This window comes from Podarcis raffonei, chromosome 14 (genome assembly GCF_027172205.1).
Source record: "Podarcis raffonei isolate rPodRaf1 chromosome 14, rPodRaf1.pri, whole genome shotgun sequence".
In the NCBI taxonomy this organism is placed as follows: Eukaryota; Metazoa; Chordata; class Lepidosauria; order Squamata; family Lacertidae; genus Podarcis; species Podarcis raffonei.
The window spans coordinates 50,075,559-50,094,859 of NC_070615.1; the positions used below are offsets into that span (position 1 = coordinate 50,075,559).

Genomic DNA, 19,301 nt, shown 5'->3' on the forward strand with positions numbered 1-19,301 from the left:
AGCCACTCAGAGCAAAGGGGCAGGGCCGCGGAGAGAGGAGTTTTTAAAAGCAAAGTAAAACGTCAAACATTAACAACTTCCTATTACAGGGCTGCCTTCAGACCAAGCTAATCTTCTCTGTGTCCTTCCAATTTTAGTGTATGTGCTGCCAAAGGGAGCACATTTTACACATGCTCAGAGAACCGCTCTCCACCGAGTCCAGAACAGAGAACGGCCTTTTAGCTTGCAGGGTGTGCGTGTTTTCCCTGTTTCAAAGCAGACAAAACAAAACAAAAAAAAATCTAGTGGCTGTTTTGCAAATGGCAGGAGCGAGGAAGAATGCCTTTCCAACACTTTTTTTTAAAAGCACGATTTATCTCCAAGCGTGGGCTGGTCCCCTTCCGCATAAAACCCCACCGCGTCGCTTTGCCTTGTTGCAAGCCAGCTTTACGACCAGGGAGACCCTCCCTCACTTTAATAGCCTCCGTCCTCCCCGCCCCGCTTTCCAAGCTAAGCCACGTGGGAGACCCGCCGCTACCTTCCAGCCCGGGGGCCCCGCGTCCCGCAATCTTGCAACGTTCTGAGCCCGCCCCCTCCCTCGGTGGGCGCGGCCTAAGCCAGCCACTCAGAGCAAAGGGGCGGGGCCGCGGAGAGAGGAGTTTTTAAATCGCGGCTGAGTCGCTGCAGCGAAGCGATCGGCGCTGAGCTTGGCGCGCTGGGAGGAAGGGGAGACCCGGGGGTTGGGGTGGCTGGTGCTGCTGTTTCTGCTGGAGCAAAGCAGGGGAAGTCTTGGCAGGGCTGTTGTGCCTCGCGCGCACCTGGGCAGCGGTTGTTCCCCCCCCCAAAAAAATTGCACTTAAAACTGCTAAACCTCCGAAATCCGCGATGCTGAAAAGCTGCGGGAAGAAGCTTTTGCTGTCCCTGGTGGGCTCCATGCTGACCTGCTTCCTGGTGCTGGTGGTGGACCAGCAGAAGGGGCAGGTGCTGAGCCTGGGGGGCGGCGGAGCCGGCCTCCTCCTGCAGCCCTTCGAGGGCTCCCGCGGCGACGCGCCGGGCTTGCGAGCTGCATTGCCCTCGGGGCAGAGCCACCACGATGTGCGGAGCTTCAGCGCGTACTTCTCCAAGCTGGCCCGGGGGAAGGCGGAGGCGGCCCCGGCGGTGGGAGGCGGCCCGGAGGAAGGGAGGGCGGCCAGGCCGCAGCTGGAGGACATTTCGCCCCAGGATGTCTTCATCGCCGTCAAGACCACCAAGAAGTTCCACAAGTCGAGGCTGGAGCTGCTGCTGGATACGTGGATCTCGCGCAACAAGGACATGGTAAGGAGATGGGGCCGCGGGTGCGGGTCTCTTCCCACCTCCCAGTTATGGGATGGATGCTGTGCATTTATTTTTAAATAAGATGACTGCCAACAAAACAAAAACCCCATCCCCTGTTGCTGGAAGATTTGTGGTGGTGTTGGATGAATGCACTCTGTGCATGCTCAAGGGTACACTCGGCTTCGAGCATTGCTGGCGGTGCCAAAGCTGAGCTTTGGGTCGGGAAATAGGTTGAGGGGTTGTGCTGTGGAAACTCCCTCTTTTGGGGGGTGCTGTGTTCCCGGGCATCGTATCTTCCAGGCTGAGCCTTGACCTGGAAACGAGTTTGTGGTGGTGGCAAGGAAGCCCCGGGGAACCCGCTTCCGCGCGCGCAGAGGCCCCTCGGATCGCGAGCACCCATCCAGAAAGCAGGGTTGCCTGCAGCGAGTGGGCGGCTGCTGCACGGTGCCAGCCCGTGCCAACGGCGTGCTAATGAGCAGGAAGGATGCGGGCTGGCGAGTAACTGCAAGCCCAGCGCCTTGATCTGTGCCGTCTCCGCCCTTGCCCCCCAGGGAGGGAAAGTGAGGCACGCTCCTCTGCCACAAGCCCACACAGCCAGCCAGCCTCCCTCCCTCCCTCTTTTGCTGCCCTCCTATAAATGGTTTCCGTCAAGGGAGGCTTATTTCGCTTGCTTGAGTGCACGCGCGCGCACACACACACACACACGCACACACACACACAGGTTTTCGTTTTGTGGCTTTCATTGTTTCCACACGTTGCAGCAGCGCAATAGTGCTTGCTTAAAAAGAGAGGTGTATCTGAAGCTTGAAATGCAATCCCTACTCTGAAATGGGCAGAACCGCTCTGTGGTTGACTCAATGGTGAGAGAAAGGCACTCTGCACATGCTCAAGCGGTCCCTTCCTCCCTGACTAACCCTTTTCAGAGTGCGGATGCCCTGTCACTTACTCTAAATGCATTTCCCCCTGCAAATAGAGGCAACAGGGCAACATAATGTTATCAGTTGAGATTCTCTGATAAATTGAAAAGGGTGTTGGATGGGGTGAGAGATGCCTTGTTCTCCCTTTGAGTCTAGTTTGCTCTAGGCAGTTGCTACAAAGTTGGTCAAGGGGATGTGTGTGCGCACAAACACCCTTATTGGATACCTGTTAGGGCAGACAGGCATGCAAGGTTTTGAGTAGAAGAGGTTTCTATTCAAAACCTTGCATGCCTGTCTGTTTTCCCAGCAAGAAAGCATTGCACCACACCACTGCAAGCAAATGTGGATTCAATTGCCCCACCTGAGGCTTGTGCGGTTCTTGCCACTGTGGCTGTGAATGCTGCCCTTAAACTGCTTTGCTAGGAATTAAGTTCAGCAGCAGCAGCAGATCCCCCTGTCCAAGTACAGACCAGATGTGATAATAGCGCTTCAGAGACAGTGTGTGCCTCTGCCAGGGCCAGTCCAAGACATTTTGGCACCTGAGGTGGACCCCCAAACTGATTTCTCCCCCCAAGAGAAGAAGGGGTGAGAGAATATCTACATCGGGATCTGCCGTCCCTGTGGATCCTGCCACCTGAGGTGGTCACCTAACTTGTCTCATGGGTGGATCAGCCCTGGTTTCTGCTACATTTTTAAAACCACTTTCAGGCTTGATTGAGGGAATTCTAGGGGACTGTCTGTCCTTCTGTCAAAAGCCTTAAGGCACTCTGAAAACAAGGCTTCTCAGCCTGAAATGGCAATTCTAAGGGGGGTGGTTAACTGTTTGAATCTGGTGTCAGACCAGCTTACAAGGTGGAGAGTAGAGGGATTATTATTATTTAACACATTGGCTTGTGTAGCTGAGCATTCCTGTGACTCTTAAGTTATGTGGAGCTGGCCTCGTTCCCCTTAGTGCAGGCTTTGCAATGTGGTGGCGGCGTCCAGATGTTTTGGGCCACAGCTCCCATCAGCATCACTCAGCCAAAACATCTGGAAAAGGCCAGGTTGGCAAAGCCTGTCCTATATAGCATCTCTGCAAGGGATCTTTGCAAAGGTTCTCCCTGGGTGTGACTGCTGGAGAGCTGCTTCATTATTTAAATCTGCTCCCTAACAAACTGATGGCTTTAATGATTCAGTCTTCTCAGGCTCAGGTGCCTGTTTATTCCCTCCTCCCCAAATCTTTCCCTCCCTCTTTCTCTTCTCTGTGTTCTCTCTCTCAGGAAGATTGGAGACTGAGGAGCATGAAATGCAATTTGTGTCGCTGGACTGGGCTTTGTCAGATGTAAAGCAGAGACTTAAGACCAGGCTCATTTGCATAAAGAAAAAAGGGAGGGAGGGGGAAAAAGAATTCTCAGGCTTGTTTTAGAGCCAAGAGGGGGGATGTCTTCAGTCACCAAGTGCCCCCCTTTCCTAAACTGTGACTGGAATTCCAGGATGCCCCCAAAGCAATTGGAGATGAAGAGTTGGGAAGTTTTGTGGCTTAAAAAATTAGCATTAAAGTGCTAGCGATTCTCAAAAATTATTATTTATACAACCATCTTAATTCTTTTTCATTCTGCCTCTGTACACCAACACAGGATGGGTTTCTTTTTACAGGTGGAGAAACTAAGGCAGGACAGAGAGAATGACTGTCCTGTGGATCAAATTAGTGCCTAATATTGCGTCCATACAGATGATAGCCTGGGAACCTGAAGTGTGCATGTAAACTACTTGGTAGTTTGCACATGTCTGCCACAACTCCAGAAAAATCTTACTGCTACCCTATTTTTTTTAAAGAAACCTGGTGCAAAAGAGACATGGAGGCAGTCACTTTGTAAGTCCCCAGTTTTATAGTTTCCCCCGAACTCAGAGGAGTGCAAAAGCCAAAGGACAACTGCTTTCTGCTCCATGTATTACCGTGGAGAAGGCAGCTATCATTGACCACAATCCACAGTATCTATGATCTCCCTCTGCTGTTGGAGGCTGGGAATCCCAAGTGAGCGGAAGCAGAGAGCTGTTGCTCCTTCTTTCTGGCTATCCACAGGCACCTGTGAGAACAGGATGCTGGCCTTGATGGGCATTTGATCTGGCAGGGCTCTCCTTATGCTCTTGCGCAGGGAGTAGGAATTGGGTCTGTTTGCTTCAAACTGAGGAACGAGCAAAACACCCCTAGTGGTTCAAGCATCCCTAGTGATAACTCCATTAGCCTGGGGCAGCCGAGTCTTGCTACTGATGAGCCATTGGTGACCCAGCTGGGTACCCGGGTCTTTAGAGCATCCTTCCATCTCTCTCATAGGCCATTTCTCATGGTCACTTGGCGTCTTGGCCACCCAGCAGAGATGCTCCAGCATGGATCTCTAGCATGTGTGGGAGCCCGGTGTGTGCCCCCAACACCTACCGACAATCCTGGGAAAAGCTGGCCCCTTTCCCCCCTTCACGGATTCCGTCTTTCTTCTGGGTTTTTTGTTCCGCCTTGTTTGTCCTCTCGGCCTTCCCAGAGCCTAGCGGCTCTGCTCTCACGCTGTCTCCCCAGGCAAGCTAACAAAGCCCCTTTTCTCCCGGGGGCTGAGAAAAGACTCGGCAGAAAGACTCTGCAGCCGCTTGTGTGGTGCTTTTCCGTGGGAACGGAGTGGAGGAGCTCGCCGAAGCTCACAGTGGCCAGGTCAGGTTGCCTAGAGATGTTGTGGGGTGTCGGGGGGGGGAGGAAGTGGGGCAAAAATCCAGATTGCCTCTTCTTGGCGGGGTGTCTGAGTGACACCTCTCTCCTCCAGTGCTTGAGGTGCAGGCAAACTGAATTTCCCAAAGCCCGTCTTGCATCACAGCAGAGAGGGAGGGGAATTGGTGATATGTCCCAACCTCTCCGTGCAGATTTGCATTCTCAGGTTCAAATGCTGACTGACCTTCAGAATCCTGAAAGTTTTGCATAATACAGTGGCCTCTGGGGAAGACTGTAAACTCGCCTTGCCCACCCTCCAGATTATTTTTGAGGCTACAGCTCCCATTAGCCCCAGGCAGCATGACCAAAATATCCAAAATATCTGAAGGGCACCAGGATGAGGAAAGTGCTGTAAGCCAAAGCTTTGTTCAAAGGAACTCCTTTGATGGATGGCGCTGGGCTGTGAAGGGTCAGGAAATCTTGGCCTTGCTACAGCGCAGACTTATACTAGTTTAGGGGTGATTGGCACCGTAGTTTTGTGCAGTGGGGGGGGGGACCAGAGCTAGGGACTTCTAATGGAATGATCAGCTGGCTGCCTTGTCAAAATGGCTGGCATTCTCTGGGATAAACTCTTACAGTTAAAAACTAGCCTGTAAGATCCACTGATTTGTAGGAGCTGACTCTTTGCTCGGAGGTAGCCTAAGTTTGCAACAGTCTTTTCTCTCTGCACCCCCAATATCTGTTCTGTTTTTAAGTGGATCGGGGCTCCCACACTTCCGTATCAGTGCTGATGTGCTGCAAGAGTAGCAGGTGATGGTCCTTTGTGGATATATCTAAAACCTGAGCATGTCACATTGTGAACTGGATCAGACAAGCCAGGCTCACAGACTCTTCTTCCTCCTCTTTCCTGGAAGAGGTTCAGAAAAGGGAAAGCCAAATGAATCAGGTTGGGGAGCAAACTCCGCTGGGGGGAAGGGTCACAACATGTTGGGCTTCCTGGTTGCTGGGGAGAAATGAGGTGAATAAGGGAGGATGGTGGCAGAGGTACGTAGAATGAGGCGTGTTGTGGTGGAAGTGGATTGGGAGAAGCTTTTCTCTGCATTGGAGGACAACCTGAATGCTGGGAGATTCAGCACAGACCAAAGGAAGTTCTTCTTCACAGAATGCTATTTTGTTGTTGTTGTTTAGTCATTTAGTCGTGTCCGACTCTTCGTGACCCCCTGGACCAGAGCACGCCAGGCACTCCTGTCTTCCACTGCCTCCCGCAGCTTGGTCAAACTCATGCTGGTAGCTTCGAGAATACTGTCCCACCATCTCGTCCTCTGTTGTCCCCTTCTCCTTGTGCCCTCCATCTTTCCCAATATCAGGGTCTTTTCCAGGGAGTCTTCTCTTCTCATGAGGTGGCTATGGAATCTGCCAACACCACATGTAGGGATGGTCGCCCACATGAATGGCTTTGAAAAAGAGGATTAGAGCAATTTATGAAGGATAATTAGTGGCCATTGGCCATGATTGCATCCTGCCTTGGCTGTCTGAGGCTGAATGCCAGTTGCGGGAAGTCTCAGGTGGGGAGACATTGTGCTCAGGTCTCACTTGTGGGCTTCCAAGAGGCACTTGCTTGGCCCCTGGGAGAACAGGAAGCAGGGCTATGTGGGCCTTTGGCTGGATCCAGCAGCCAAGAAGAAGAAGAAGAGGAGTTTGGATTTGATATCCCGCCTTTCACTCCCCTTCAGGAGTCTCAAAGCGGCTAACAATCTCCTTTCCCTTTCTCGCCCACTACAAACACTCTGTGGGGTGAGTGGGGCTGAGAGACTTCAGAGAAGTGTGACTGGCCCAAGGTCACCCAGCAGCTGCAGGTGGAGGAGCGGAGACGCGAACCCGGTTACCCAGATTACGAGACTACCGCTCTTAACCACTACACCACACTGGCTCTCGAGCCAAGCTCTTCCTACAACCTTTTAACAGTTGATCTCTTGCTAATCATGATGTACCCTCTTTCTCGGGGGGGGGGGGGAGATTGAGTTGACTGTAGCAGTGGGACCTCTCTTCTGTAGACACCATTTCCTCCTCCTTGTCTTCTCTGTTCCACATTTGCACAGCTTCTCTGTGGCATGGAGACTTTGACAGGCTTCAAGCAGAGTGGGGAATTCCTTGGGAATTGCCACAATTGCATCTTGCCATTGACATGTGGGTGGAATCCCTTTTCACGTTCCTCCCCTGGACTCAAGACACGCTTCAGTTCACGTACGTTGCCATTGTACACATGTTCTGCTTCAAAAGTCAACTCTGCCATCATAAGGGCATAAGAAGAAGGTCCATCAAGCCCAGCATCCGGTTCTCACAGTGGCCAACCAGATGCCGGTGGGACACCAGCAAGCCAGACCTGAGCACAAGCGCAACTCTCGTCTCCTGTGACTTCCAGCAACTGGGATTCAAAAGCATCACAGCTTCTCACCATGGAGGCAGAGCAGGGCAGCCCCAAGACATTTGGGTATCTGAGGCGAACCACAGAATGGCAGCCCCTTTCCCTCCAGGGATGATGGGGTGAGTGAAGATCTACTTCAGAACATGGAGGGAATGGCTGGCAAAAGGCCCCTGTGAGAGGCAGGGAAGGAAAGATCTCCCAGGAAGAAAGGGAAGCTCTCTTTCTGCGTGAGATGAGGGTCTCGGACACTGAGGTCCAGCGCCAAGGGCCTTCTGGCGGTTCCCTTGCTGTGAGAAGCCAAGTTACAGGGAACCAGGCAGAGGGCCTTCTCAGTAGTGGCACCCGCCCTGTGGAACGCCCTCCCACCAGATGTCAAAGAGAAGAACAACCACCAGACTTTTAGAAGGCATCTGAAGGCAGCCCTGTTTAGGGAAGCTTTTAATGTTTAATAGGTTATTGTATTTTAGTGTTCTGTTGGAAGCCACCCAGAGTGGCTGGGGAAACCCAGCCAGATGGGCGGGGTATAAATAATAAAATATTATTATTATTATTATTATTATTTATTATTTATTTATTTACCATTGGGAGAGGGCAGAGCCTAGTCTAGTAGCCATTGATAGCCTTCTCTCTCTTGAGTTTGCTCAATCCTCTACTAAAGTCATCCAATTTGGTGACTCGTTGCTTCCTGTGGGAGTGAGTTCCACAGTTTAACTAGGCACGAATAAAGAATCTCTCTCATCCTGGATCTTCCAACTTTCAGCTTCAATGGATGCCCACGATTTGGAGTTTGAGAGAAGCTTTTCTCTGCCCACTTTCTCCATGCCCTGTGTACATCTATAAACTCCCACCCATGTTGCTTCTTGCTTGCCGTTTCTTTGAACGAAAGAGTTCCAAGCGCTGCAACCTTTCTTCACAGGGAAATCTGAAGATTGTGTCGATGAAACAGCTTTCCCCCTGGCCTGTCCTAGCTGCTGACTTATACTGTTCTTCAGCTACACTGGCACACTGCCCTACCATGGTGTGTTGGGTGGCATCCTGGCACGGCCCTTTCCGCATTGCCGCCTCTTTAGTGAAGCCAACCAGCCGGCCAGGGGGGGAAATCATGTCAGCTTCACTGAAGTTCCTACGCTGTCTAGTTTTCAAACTGTTCCCGTGTGTTCCACTTCTGATGTGCCTACCTGCCCTTTCCTTGTGTTTGTGTGTAAAGGGAAATGACTGGTGCGTAGATCATAGGGAGCTATTTTGGAGTCAAGACCGAAAAGAAAGGAGAGCTTAACATGTGGAAAAAAGCAGTTTGCAAACGTTTGAGGGGAAAAGCTGCATGCTTGTTTTCCAAGTATGCACACCGGAAGCAGAAGGTGGAGGAAGTCTGCCTTAAGGGGTTTATCTAAAACACGAGGTCTTTCTGCCCTCCCCCATCAACCTGCCATTTATTAAACATCTCCCTAAACCTTATCCTTCCTCTTTTAGCTGCATTCAAGCTGTTTGCAAAAGTGGTTGTGAGATGTTAAGATCTAAAACCGAACATCCTTCCTTCCTGTAGTTTGAATGCAAAGAGTAGACAGCATGTTCAGGTCTTAGCTGTGCTTCAGAACCCACAAATGTGCAGTTGACTTACCCTATTCATGCAGAATGATCAAAATGTATAATTTGGCAAATGAGTCCTCTCTCCATTTGACCTGGCATTCCTAAGAACCAGTTAATTCCCCAAATCATGAGAAGGGCTTCCTAAACGAGCCTTTTGGGGATGCTGGTTCAGAGGGTCTTTTTTTAATTGCACACACATAGGTAGGTCAGGAGAAGGAGCTCTTGGTCCCCTGTTGGTTGAGACCATCCCTGAGCAGGCCTGGACAAGTGAGCTTTGTGACCTTGGTCCTGTTGTGAGGGGGGGAAAGAGTAACACAATGAACTTTGTTTTAGGCTTGTAAGTGGTGACTAGTCGGATCGCCTGCATGGTGAGTAAGAATCTCCTCTGGGTGACTAGGCAGTGAGAGCTTTACAAGAGGGTCCTACTTTGGCCAAATCCCAGTAGCTATTTCCTGCAGATGCTCAGTGCATTTGTATTTACAGTGGCATCTCAGGTTACATACACTTCAGGTTACATACGCTTCAGGTTACAGACTCCGCTAACCCAGAAATAGTACCTCGGGTTAAGAACTTTGCTTCAGGATGAGAACAGAAATTGTGCGGCGGCAGCAGGAGGCCCCATTAGCTAAAGTGGTGCTTCAGGTTAAGAACAGTTTCAGGTTAAAAACGGAGCTCCAGAACGAATTAAGTACTTAACCCGAGGTACCACTGTATTTGATGAAATTTATATACTGCTTGATTGTTATAAAACCACGATGGTTTAGAAGAAATATGAAAATTTTAGATGAAAACCAGTTAAAACCAATTTAAAACACTTAAAGGCAATTTCAGTTAACAGTAGAAAAGACTGTTGTGCAGTCTCTTTTTATGTTCTTATGACCAGGAGATGGTGCAGGGCTTTGCAGTAAGCTTGTAGCTTTATGCACTAGACAATAAATAAAGGGGGGGCAGCTGGAAAAAAGACTTTGGCAAATCCACCCACCATTGCACCCAATCTGTTTTGAATATATACAGTTTGGGCTTTAGGCGCAACCCCCAGAACGTAACCCCCACATCAGTTGAGGGCATACTGTACTTCCCCACAGTGTCTTGCAACAACCGTCCATATATATAGCCAGAGGGCAACTAGTTCCAGTAAATCAGCTCTGACTGTGTATGGTTCCCCTTTTACCACCACCCCGCCGGGGTTTGCTGCCACGTAAACTGCGTACGGAAATACCCTCCCAGACACCAAAGCTGCTAATAACTTGAGGGCTTGGTGATGTTTCTAGCAACTCTCGGCAGGCACTGCCAGTGGTCGACCGCCGCAGTTAGAATAACTTTCAGATGAGAACCCATAAAGAATTACTTTACGTATGGAGTGTAGGTGGTAGCATTTGACACAATGCATGCACAGGGACTAGCGGTTAACACACTGTGCACAAAGGGATCCTGCCCCTTGTTTTGTGCACAAAGCAACTTTCTGACCCTGCACCTATCAGTTTCCTGCTCTGCCTCTAAACGAAGATCTTGCACTTCTAGTAATGGGATAGCAGGATCGGTTACCTATTGCAACCTTTTCAAGAGTGAGCAGCCCTTAAATGAGTGAAGCTTTGTTAAAGAGCAGACTCTGCTCATGGCAAACACACACTCAGAGATGCTCGTAGGTAAGGAAGCAATAAAGTTGTCCATTGTAGGAAATACATAACTTGGAGAAAAGAGTTTGCGGTTCTAGTCTCACCAGCTGGTCTAGAGAAGAACAAGACAGCCATGCTTGCTCCTTTGCTCTCTGAAGACTGAGAAATGTGAGGAGGAGGAAGTTGTGAGCAGGATGCAACCCGAGAGTATCGGTCTCATATGAGAGAGGGAGGGAGAGGGTTCATTTCAAGAGGTTAAAGATATCTGTCCCTCACCTCATCGGTTTAAACCATGGGTAGGCAAACTAAGGCCTGGGGGCTGGATCCGGCCCAATCACCTTCTAAATCCAGCCTGCAGACGGTCCAGGAATCAGCATGTTTTTACATGAGTAGAATGTGTCCTTTTATTTAAAATGCATCTCTGGGTTACTTGTGGGGCAATAGAATTCATTCATATGTTTTTTCAAAATATAGTCCGGCCCCCCACAAGGTGTGGGGGACAGTGGACCAGCTCCCTGCTGAAAAAGTTGCTGACCCCTGGTTTAAACCCATGAGAAAAATCATATGCTCTTAAGTGAGTTGCACCCAAACTTCCAACAGCTGGACTACTTAACTCCCATTTCTGCAACACACACCAGCCATCATTTCCAGCTTTACCATTGTGAGCCTATCTCCAGCCTTGTGATGATTTGGCCTACACCAGTGTTACCACTTGGGTCCCCAGCTGTTTTTGGACTACAACTCCCATCAACACTACCCAGCAAGACCAGCGGCCAGGGATGATGGGGATTGTAGTGCAAAAGCAGCTGTAAAACCAAGTTTGGGGAACACTGTTCTGCAGTGTGTCCATTGATGCCGGCTGGGGCCGATGGCAATCATAGTCCAGAACATCTGGAGGGTGCCAGGATGGCGAAAGGCTGGCAATGAGGACTCACATTTTCTCCCCTTCCTAGCTTCTCTTCTGCATCCCGCTGTAAACCAACCCCCGGCAGAAGCTCTTCCGATGATCTAGCCCCGAGGGGAGAGTCCAGTCCGTGGTTTTGGGCTGCTGTTGTTTTTTGGAAGTGGTTTCTTAAGAATTGTGGCCGATTCAGTGTGGAAATACTCAGAAGCCAGAGGAGAGGGCAGAGGACTGCAATGCCAGGGAGCAGTTGGGGGGAGGGAAGGAGATGAATACAGATGCAAGCTAATCCAAACTTAGCAAATTCCTGCTGAGTCGAGGGATTTGCCTTAACAGGATCACACAAGAAATCGTCTTAGCGTGCAGAGCCGAAGAAGAGAGACCTCAGCGCCGAGGAAAGCGGGTGGTCTGGGTTTTCTGCCACTTGCAGGCAGCGCCAGCTGCGGATCTGGGGCTGCCCCGGGTCCAGTGGTGTGGAAACAAAGCTGGCGCAGCCCTGGGATAGCCAGCCCTCCTGGCAATAAGACTTGGTCGCTGGAATGGGGTATTGTTCGATCTTTAAGCAGCAATTTTTTTGGACTAGCTTCTCCCTGGCTGCCATGCTTTGCTGCTTCATCTTCTTTAAAATGAGCTGCCAAGAGTCAGGCCTGCAGGGGATCCCTGCTGCCACCCCCAAAGCACATTTGCGCTCCTTAGTCCTAAAATGATCACTTTAACTGTAGCTCAGCAGAAAAAAACCAGCTGCTTTGCATGGTTCAATCTCTAGCATCTAGGGCTGCGGAAGACTCCCCACCTGAAATCCTGGGGAGCTGCTGCCAGTCAGTGTGGGCAATGCTGCACTATAGATGCACCAGCTGTCTGATCCAGCATAAGGCAGCCTATAAAGAAGGGCCCATAGCTTAGGGGTAGATCATCTGATTTGCATGCAGGAAATCCCTGGCATCTCCTATAGGGTTGGGAATATCCCCTGCCCGAAACCCTGGCTGCCAGTCAGTGTGGTCACAACAGAGATTGGTGCAAGAGCAGCCTTTGGAAGCCATGAGAGCTTGAGATTTTGCTTTTGTGTGCATTGAAGTTATTCAGTCCCACATCCTATGCTCATACAGACATGTGATGGAATGCAAGTGTATATACACACACGTGTGTGTGTGTGCGCGCCCATCCGCCCATCATGACTGACCTGCTCCATGTTCTCTTTTGCAGAACGGTTAAATAATTGCCTTGCCCTCCCCTGACTTTCCTCTCTCCGCAAGCCATGCATTTGCCTTCGGGACAGCGCATTCCTAAGCAGCTGCGGCTCCCAAATTTTCATAGCGCCTTGGCTGGAGTCCCTGCCCCGGGGGTTAATAGCTAGCTAGGGTGCGTGCCATGCGCTCCGCACATGCCCCACAAAGCCCGGTGCGCTTCTGTGTACAGAAGAAACAGGGCTGTGTTTACTGTTTACACTCCAAACACAGGTGTGGGCCCTGCCCTACCGGATCCAGTGACCTGGTGCTCCCAACCAGTTCTGGCCACTTTGCTGGGGCAGAGTGGGAAGGACTTTTCAGTGGGAGCCCAGGTCCTGTCTCTCTACAGTCCTAGGTCTGGGGGTGGGGCGGGGGGGGGGTGCTGAGTGCCAGTGATTCCAGCTAAATTTAGGAGTGGGAGATTCCCAGAGCTGCGCCCCCACCCTCATTCCAGGATAATGGAGACTTTGCATAGATTGCACCTCCCTTTAGCACAGCACCAAGCCTGCTTAAAAGGGGGGGGAGGAGAGATAGGAGATCTGGGCAGGCCAAGGGAAGGGCTTCTTTGCACAGTGCAGAGTTAACCCTATGGAATCCTTTTTCCACCTGTGGTGGAACTGCCCACCAGTATTCAAATTCTGGACTATAGCTTGTCAGGAAATGAGCAAAATGATCAAGCATCCCCCCAGTCCAGCTTCATAGAACTGTAGCGTTGGGAGGCACCCCCTGCGATGCAGAAATCTCAACTAGAGCACCCATGGCAAATGGATTTGTTTAGTAAGTCTATGGGGGGATGATCAGCTGAAAGCTTTGAGCCCTCAGGAACTGTTGACATGGATGCTGGCAGCTGCCAGAACCTCAGTTGCCCCCAAATGGAAAACCTTCCTGGATTTGCGACTTTTGCTTTGTTGTGAAAATATGTGGAGTTTAGCATCAGCTGAAAAAACAACTCATAAATGACATGTTGCCCAAAGCTCGGAGGACCTGGAAAAAAATAATTCTGGGATTTAATTTTACATGCAGCAAATAGACACATAGGACTCCCTCCCCATGACAAAATGTAAAAATTTGGCTTTCCCAATGGTTTCAAGTCCTTTGCCAACCAAATATTAAGACTTTCACAGGTATACTGCACCGCTTTTTTGTAGCTGTAGTATTTCTATTGTATTAATTGGTTGGATTTACTTTAATAAAATATTTTGTTTAGACACATCCATGGGAAAGAGAAGGCTACCTATGACTACTCGTCACATTCCCACTGGTCCATCTGTAGCTCAAAGTTGCCAACACTGGCTGGCAGCCGCACACCAGGGTTTCAGGAAGTCCCTGCCTTGATATTGAACCCAGGATGTCTTGCGTGTGCAGAGCAGGTGCTGGACTGCTGAGATGCAGTTTGTTCAGCACAGTTGGCTTGCCACAGCCTCCCCTTCCAGGCTGGCTTCCTGACCCAGTTCTCCCATTGCCTTCATGCTTTGCCAGCACCCTATCCGTGGGGCGGGGGGAAGGGTTTGATCTGTGCATAGTGTCAGCGCTGCCCTAGGCGATGTGGCATTTCCATTCAGGGCTCCATAATAGCTCTTGAAACCAAAGTCTTGGAGAGGCATCTGTGGAGTGCGGGGTGTGTGTGGGAGAGATGTGTGGGCATCTAATTGCACAAGGCCCTTCATTGTCCTGCAGTGGGGGTGGGGGGTTATTAAACATAATAGCACTTAAAATTAGAGGGTCTTCCAGCTTCTCAAGAGCAGAGGAGCAGGAAGAGAGGGAGGGAGGCAAGGAGCAGGGGCACCTGTGTCGCTTTAGCAATGCCTTGCAGCCCCATGGCTCAAGATCAGATCCTGAGTCCCGTCCCCCCTCCAAGGGCCTGAAAATGGGCTGCTCCAAAACGGATGTCTGCGTCAGCCTGTTTTGTACACAAGGGCTGGGTTCGAGTTCTGTCTTTTCAGTAAACAATGCCCCAGGCAGAATACTTTGTTCCTCCAGCTGCTGATGTCTTCCTCCCCCCCCCCTTTCTTGGCACCAGGGACTTTTCCAGCTGTCCGGGAGAGAGACTGCAAAAGGGACTAGAACTATCCAGCCCGACTGGTCCGCCCATCCAGTGGGATTCTTGTAGAAATATCTGCTTGGAGCCATTTGGGGCTTAAATCTGCATCCTCCCCACCACTCAGGATTAGTGCTAAAGGTGTTCGCAGAGGTGGGGATAATCTTTGGAAAGAATAATTCTGGGAGAAGCCCAGACTTTCCTGCTATGCAGGACTGCGCAAATCAGAATACATATCCCACTTCATCTTTTTTGTTATTAAAGTGGTTATTGTGGAACCAATTTCACTGGTGGAAAAGCTGCTTTCAGGCATGTGTGGGTGATTGTGGGGTTCACAACTGAGGGAGTCAGTGGAGGTGCCTTGGTCTGAGGTCATGGGAGGTCAAAGACCCAGTACAATTTCTGCAGCAGGGTCTAGGGCTGGTATTTTCCATGAGGTCTAGAAACTTTCGTCCTTTCAAAACCAAAGCAGATTCTCCGAGAGCCAAGTCCTTTGCCAGACCCTGTTCCAATTTGTTTCAAGCATCACATCCGGTTCTTCTCGGACCTCGAGCACAGACACCACAGATCTACAAAGTACAGTGGTACCTCCGGTTATGGATTTAATTCATTTTGGGGTGCTATGCGCCCCCTGAAAAATCCGTAACTAGAGGTGCTGCTTCTGTGCACGCACGCGGCGCGATAGAGCGCTTCTGCACATGCGTATACACTTCCGGGTTTGCCACGGCCGTGACCCGAAGATTCTGCAACCTGGAGGTTACGCAACACGAGGTACCACTGTAAAGACAGCAGGCAATTTTGAGCCCCCAGGGCACTGACAGATCTAGCTGGGAGCACGCTCTCCTCCTCCAGAAATCAAAATGGGGTGTGCGAGAGAGACTGTGCGTCATGCAGTTCTGCAGAAAGGCAGGTCATGGGGTTAATTTCATCACACTAAATTGCTTCAGTTCCTTAAACTGAGATTGCTGTCTCTGCAGAAGTGGGCGGCGAGGGGGAAGATTTCTGCAATCGCAAGCTGGTCACATGGCTTGATAAATCTTGCGTGCGTGTTCCACCTTCCTGTAGATACTTTCGATGGCTGCTGTGAAATGTGACCGCAAATGGCAAGAAGAGGAAAAATCCCACCCCCCTTGTACCCACCCGCTGCCGCCTCCCTGGGGCCTCGCTGCTCCCTGCTCGGGGGGGGGGTGCCCTTTGCCAGTCCTCTTGCGGGACTTTTTCTCTACTTGCAGTTCTTGGCCCTTGCCTCTGCCAGGAAGGGGAAATGATTCACAAACCAAAAGAGAAATGGGACCAGTACAAGGGCAGGAGGAGAGGGAGGGAAACAGGCTCTCATTCCTCAGCTGGGCCTAAGTCATTCTCCTGCTTACCTAGTGGCAGAACTGGTGGAGCTGTGGTCTTGCAGCTGCTGTCTGCCAGACACAACTGAGGCAGCCCCAAGTATACCTGATGGAACGTCTCCACCCCCATCGTCCTGCCCGGACACTGAGGTCCAGCTCTGAGGGCCTTGTGGCGGTTCCCTCTCTGTGAGAAATGAGGTTACAGGGAACCAGGCAGAGGGCTTTCTCAGTTGTGGCTCCCGCCCTGTGGAACGCCCTCCCATCAGATGTCAAGGAAATAAACAACTATCTAACTTTTAGAAGACATCTGAAGGCAGCCCTGTTTAGGGAAGTTTTTAATGTTTGATGTTTTATCGTGTTTTTAATACTTTGTTGGGAGCCGCCCAGAATGGCTGGGGAAACCCAGCCGGATGGGCTGGGTATAAATAATAAATTATTATTTATAAGTAAAGGACTGGTTGATCAACCAACCAACCTTGTCCTGGGGTTAACAAAGGACACTGCTGAACGGCAGTTGATTGAGGGCAGCTGGGTGCAGCATCTACAAGTTGTCCCCCCCCCCCACCGAAATATACCATCCTCTTCTCCCTGCCCACTTTCAGTATGGATCTACTATTTTGTGTGTGTGTGTGTTGGGGTGGGGGTGTTAACTTACCGGTTTTTCTGCAGAAATGACAAATCTGGATTAAATGGGGAAATAAAGGCACTTTGATGCCGGTGACATTTGCAAGAAAATGTGCATGCATGTGCAGCCCCCAGGCCCAGGAAAAACTGGCAAGGAGTGTGGATGCTTCTGGTCCTGTGCATGCAGACCCATGCACCCAATGCAGGCACATCAGTGCACTATGAAGACTATAGCCTGCCGTTTCAGCAGGCCAGCCTTCATACAACTGTGGCGTATGATACAGCACACCATATAGGAGAAGGGGCGAAGTGTTGTCTTTGCCGCCTTCTGGCCCTGTTCTGCGCTCTCTCCCAATTCTTTTGCCTGGCCGGAATGTGTCCTTGAACTAAGGCCCCTGGTTTGCCTGGACGGAGAGAGAGTGATTTTTGCGCGGCTGCTGCATGAAAGTTAAGAGATGCATCCATTGCTCTGCTTCAGATCTTGCCCACAGCTGGCACACAGCCCCTCAAAGAGTTGCCCCACAAGCAAACACAGCTCTTGGGCCGAAGGAAGCTCCCCCCCCCCCCCCGGTCTACTCCCTCCTGTTGCAGAGAAGATCCAGGCAGGGGAACTTTTTGCACGGACAGCAGCGGAGGTGGAGTTCTTTGGACTGGGAACGTGGAAGAAGAAGAAGAAGAAGAAGAAGAAGAAGAGTTTGGATTTGCTATCCCGCTTTATCACTACCCAAAGGAGTCTCAAAGCGGCTAACATTCTCCTTTCCCTTCCTCCCCCACAACAAACACTCTGTGAGTTGAGTGGGGCTGAGAGACTTCAGAGAAGTGTGACTGGCCCAAGGTCACCCAGCAGCTGCATGTGGAGGAGCGGAGACGCGAATCCGGTTCCCCAGATTACGAGACTACCGCTCTTAACCACTACACCACACTGGCTCTCAAAGCGTGCAAGAGAGGCCCATTGCTTTACCCAGCCAGGGATTGACCACCGTGTTTTATGTTATATATTTTATACAATGCTTGGTGGTGGAAAACGCTCCAAGCAGAGTTTGGAGCAAAGGAACAAGAAGCTGGAAGGTTTCTGCTGCTTTAAGAGAGTGCAGGGTCTGTGGAGCCTGGCATCTCCCTGAAGGTCTGCTGCCCCAGTGGAGTCCGGCTGGCTCTGAAGCAGCATTGTCCTGGGCTTTCTTCTGGTGGGTGTCTGCTATTGTTCCTCGGGGCTCTTTTCTTTTTTTGCATCCTGTGTTTCTTTAAATTGCAGCCTTCAGAAACAATGAAGTTTCCTGCGTGTCCCCAGGCCAGGGTCCTCAGACAATGCCGCCCACTGAGTAAGCACCAGAGAGGAAAGAGAAACCCTTTTTCTTAAGCTTTAAAAGCTCTCGCTTGGGATGGGGAGGGGAGAACAGCAGCAGCAGCCAAGAGCTGCACCGGGATCCTTGCTGGGAGGGCCCTGGCCTCCAGTTTAAAGGGTGCTCCCCAGTTGGGAAGCTGAAAAAGCTGCCTGAAACCTCCCTCATGCGTTGGGTCGGATCCAGAGCAGGGACAGTTGCATTTGACTTCAATAGGACTTAAGTCATAACTAACATTCCCCCATTAATTTCAGTGGCCTTCGCTTGGAATCATTGATGGGAGCTGGATAGAAATATGCTTTAAAGAAACTTAAATTTAACTTTTTATTTGGTGGGGGAGGCTGTAGCTCAGTGGTAGAGCATTTGCTCTGCAAGCAGGAGGTCCCAGGTTCAATTCCTGGGGACTGTCCCCTGCCTGACACCTGTTGTAAACAAAAATCTGCCCTTTTCCCCTTATGGGGTATCCAAGAGCCCATATAGAGTCTTTACGTGGGTTCCCTACTGGTAGGAGAAAATAGCAGAGGCCAACCAGAGAATATTAAGAAGCAAAGCAGCTAGTAAGCTCGATCTTTATTGATCTGTTGCAACAGGGTGCTCACTCACCACACGCAGGAGGGAGGAGGAACCCAGAACCAAGGTGTGCCTGCCCTTATATAGAAATTTTAAATTCTCTGCCCTGGAGCTCCAGACCACCCCTCCATACATCATGCATACATCACAGAAGGGGAGTAACCCAAGACCACCACCCCCAGATACATCACACCTACATCACAGAAAAGGCCGTCTACAGCAGAAATCTGAGTGCCTTGTTTTATCTCGTCTGACAGATTACCTGTTAATGCTCACTTGATTGGATACCCTGGGGAGCCTGGCCAGTCTTTTGTAATGATAAATACTTAGTTCCTGAGCCAGGTCACAGGCTCACCCTATTCAAACACAGACAGACATACCCTTAAGACAGGATTTGTGAAGGAAAAGACAATGGGGAGGCTTTTCCATTTTCCTTTGACCTTGCAGAGAAAACATTTAGTCAGTTTGGGAATCAAAAATGGTTTCAGGTCAGTCTTCCTGTGCTGATCTATGTACGTGCTTGGTTGGTACATTTATTATATATCTAAGACTTTAAGACTGCTGGCAATACTTAGCTGGTTCGACCAAGAACCCAGGCAGTATCCTGTGTCCTTTTAAGTGCATGCTTAAAAATGCATGTGCATCATCCAGGTATATTTGTTCGAGCGCTGGACTGGATTTGTTGCTTCATAAAGTCTAGCTGGCTCTTGTAAGCATGCCAGGGCCGGCTGCCTCTTGCATTTCAGACCA

The 19,301-nt window shown here is 50.4% G+C and overlaps 1 protein-coding gene across 1 annotated transcript in view; it reads left to right on the forward strand.

Annotated features, from left to right (window-relative positions):
* The first annotated feature begins 841 nt into the window (after positions 1-841).
* LFNG (LFNG O-fucosylpeptide 3-beta-N-acetylglucosaminyltransferase) overlaps positions 842-19,301 on the forward strand; it is a 33,279-nt gene continuing 14,819 nt past the window's right edge. Inside the window, exon 1 of the mRNA XM_053364409.1 lies at positions 842-1,293. Coding sequence (XP_053220384.1) covers positions 865-1,293 — 429 coding nt within the window. The 5' untranslated portion in view covers positions 842-864. The remainder of the gene's footprint in view (positions 1,294-19,301) is intronic.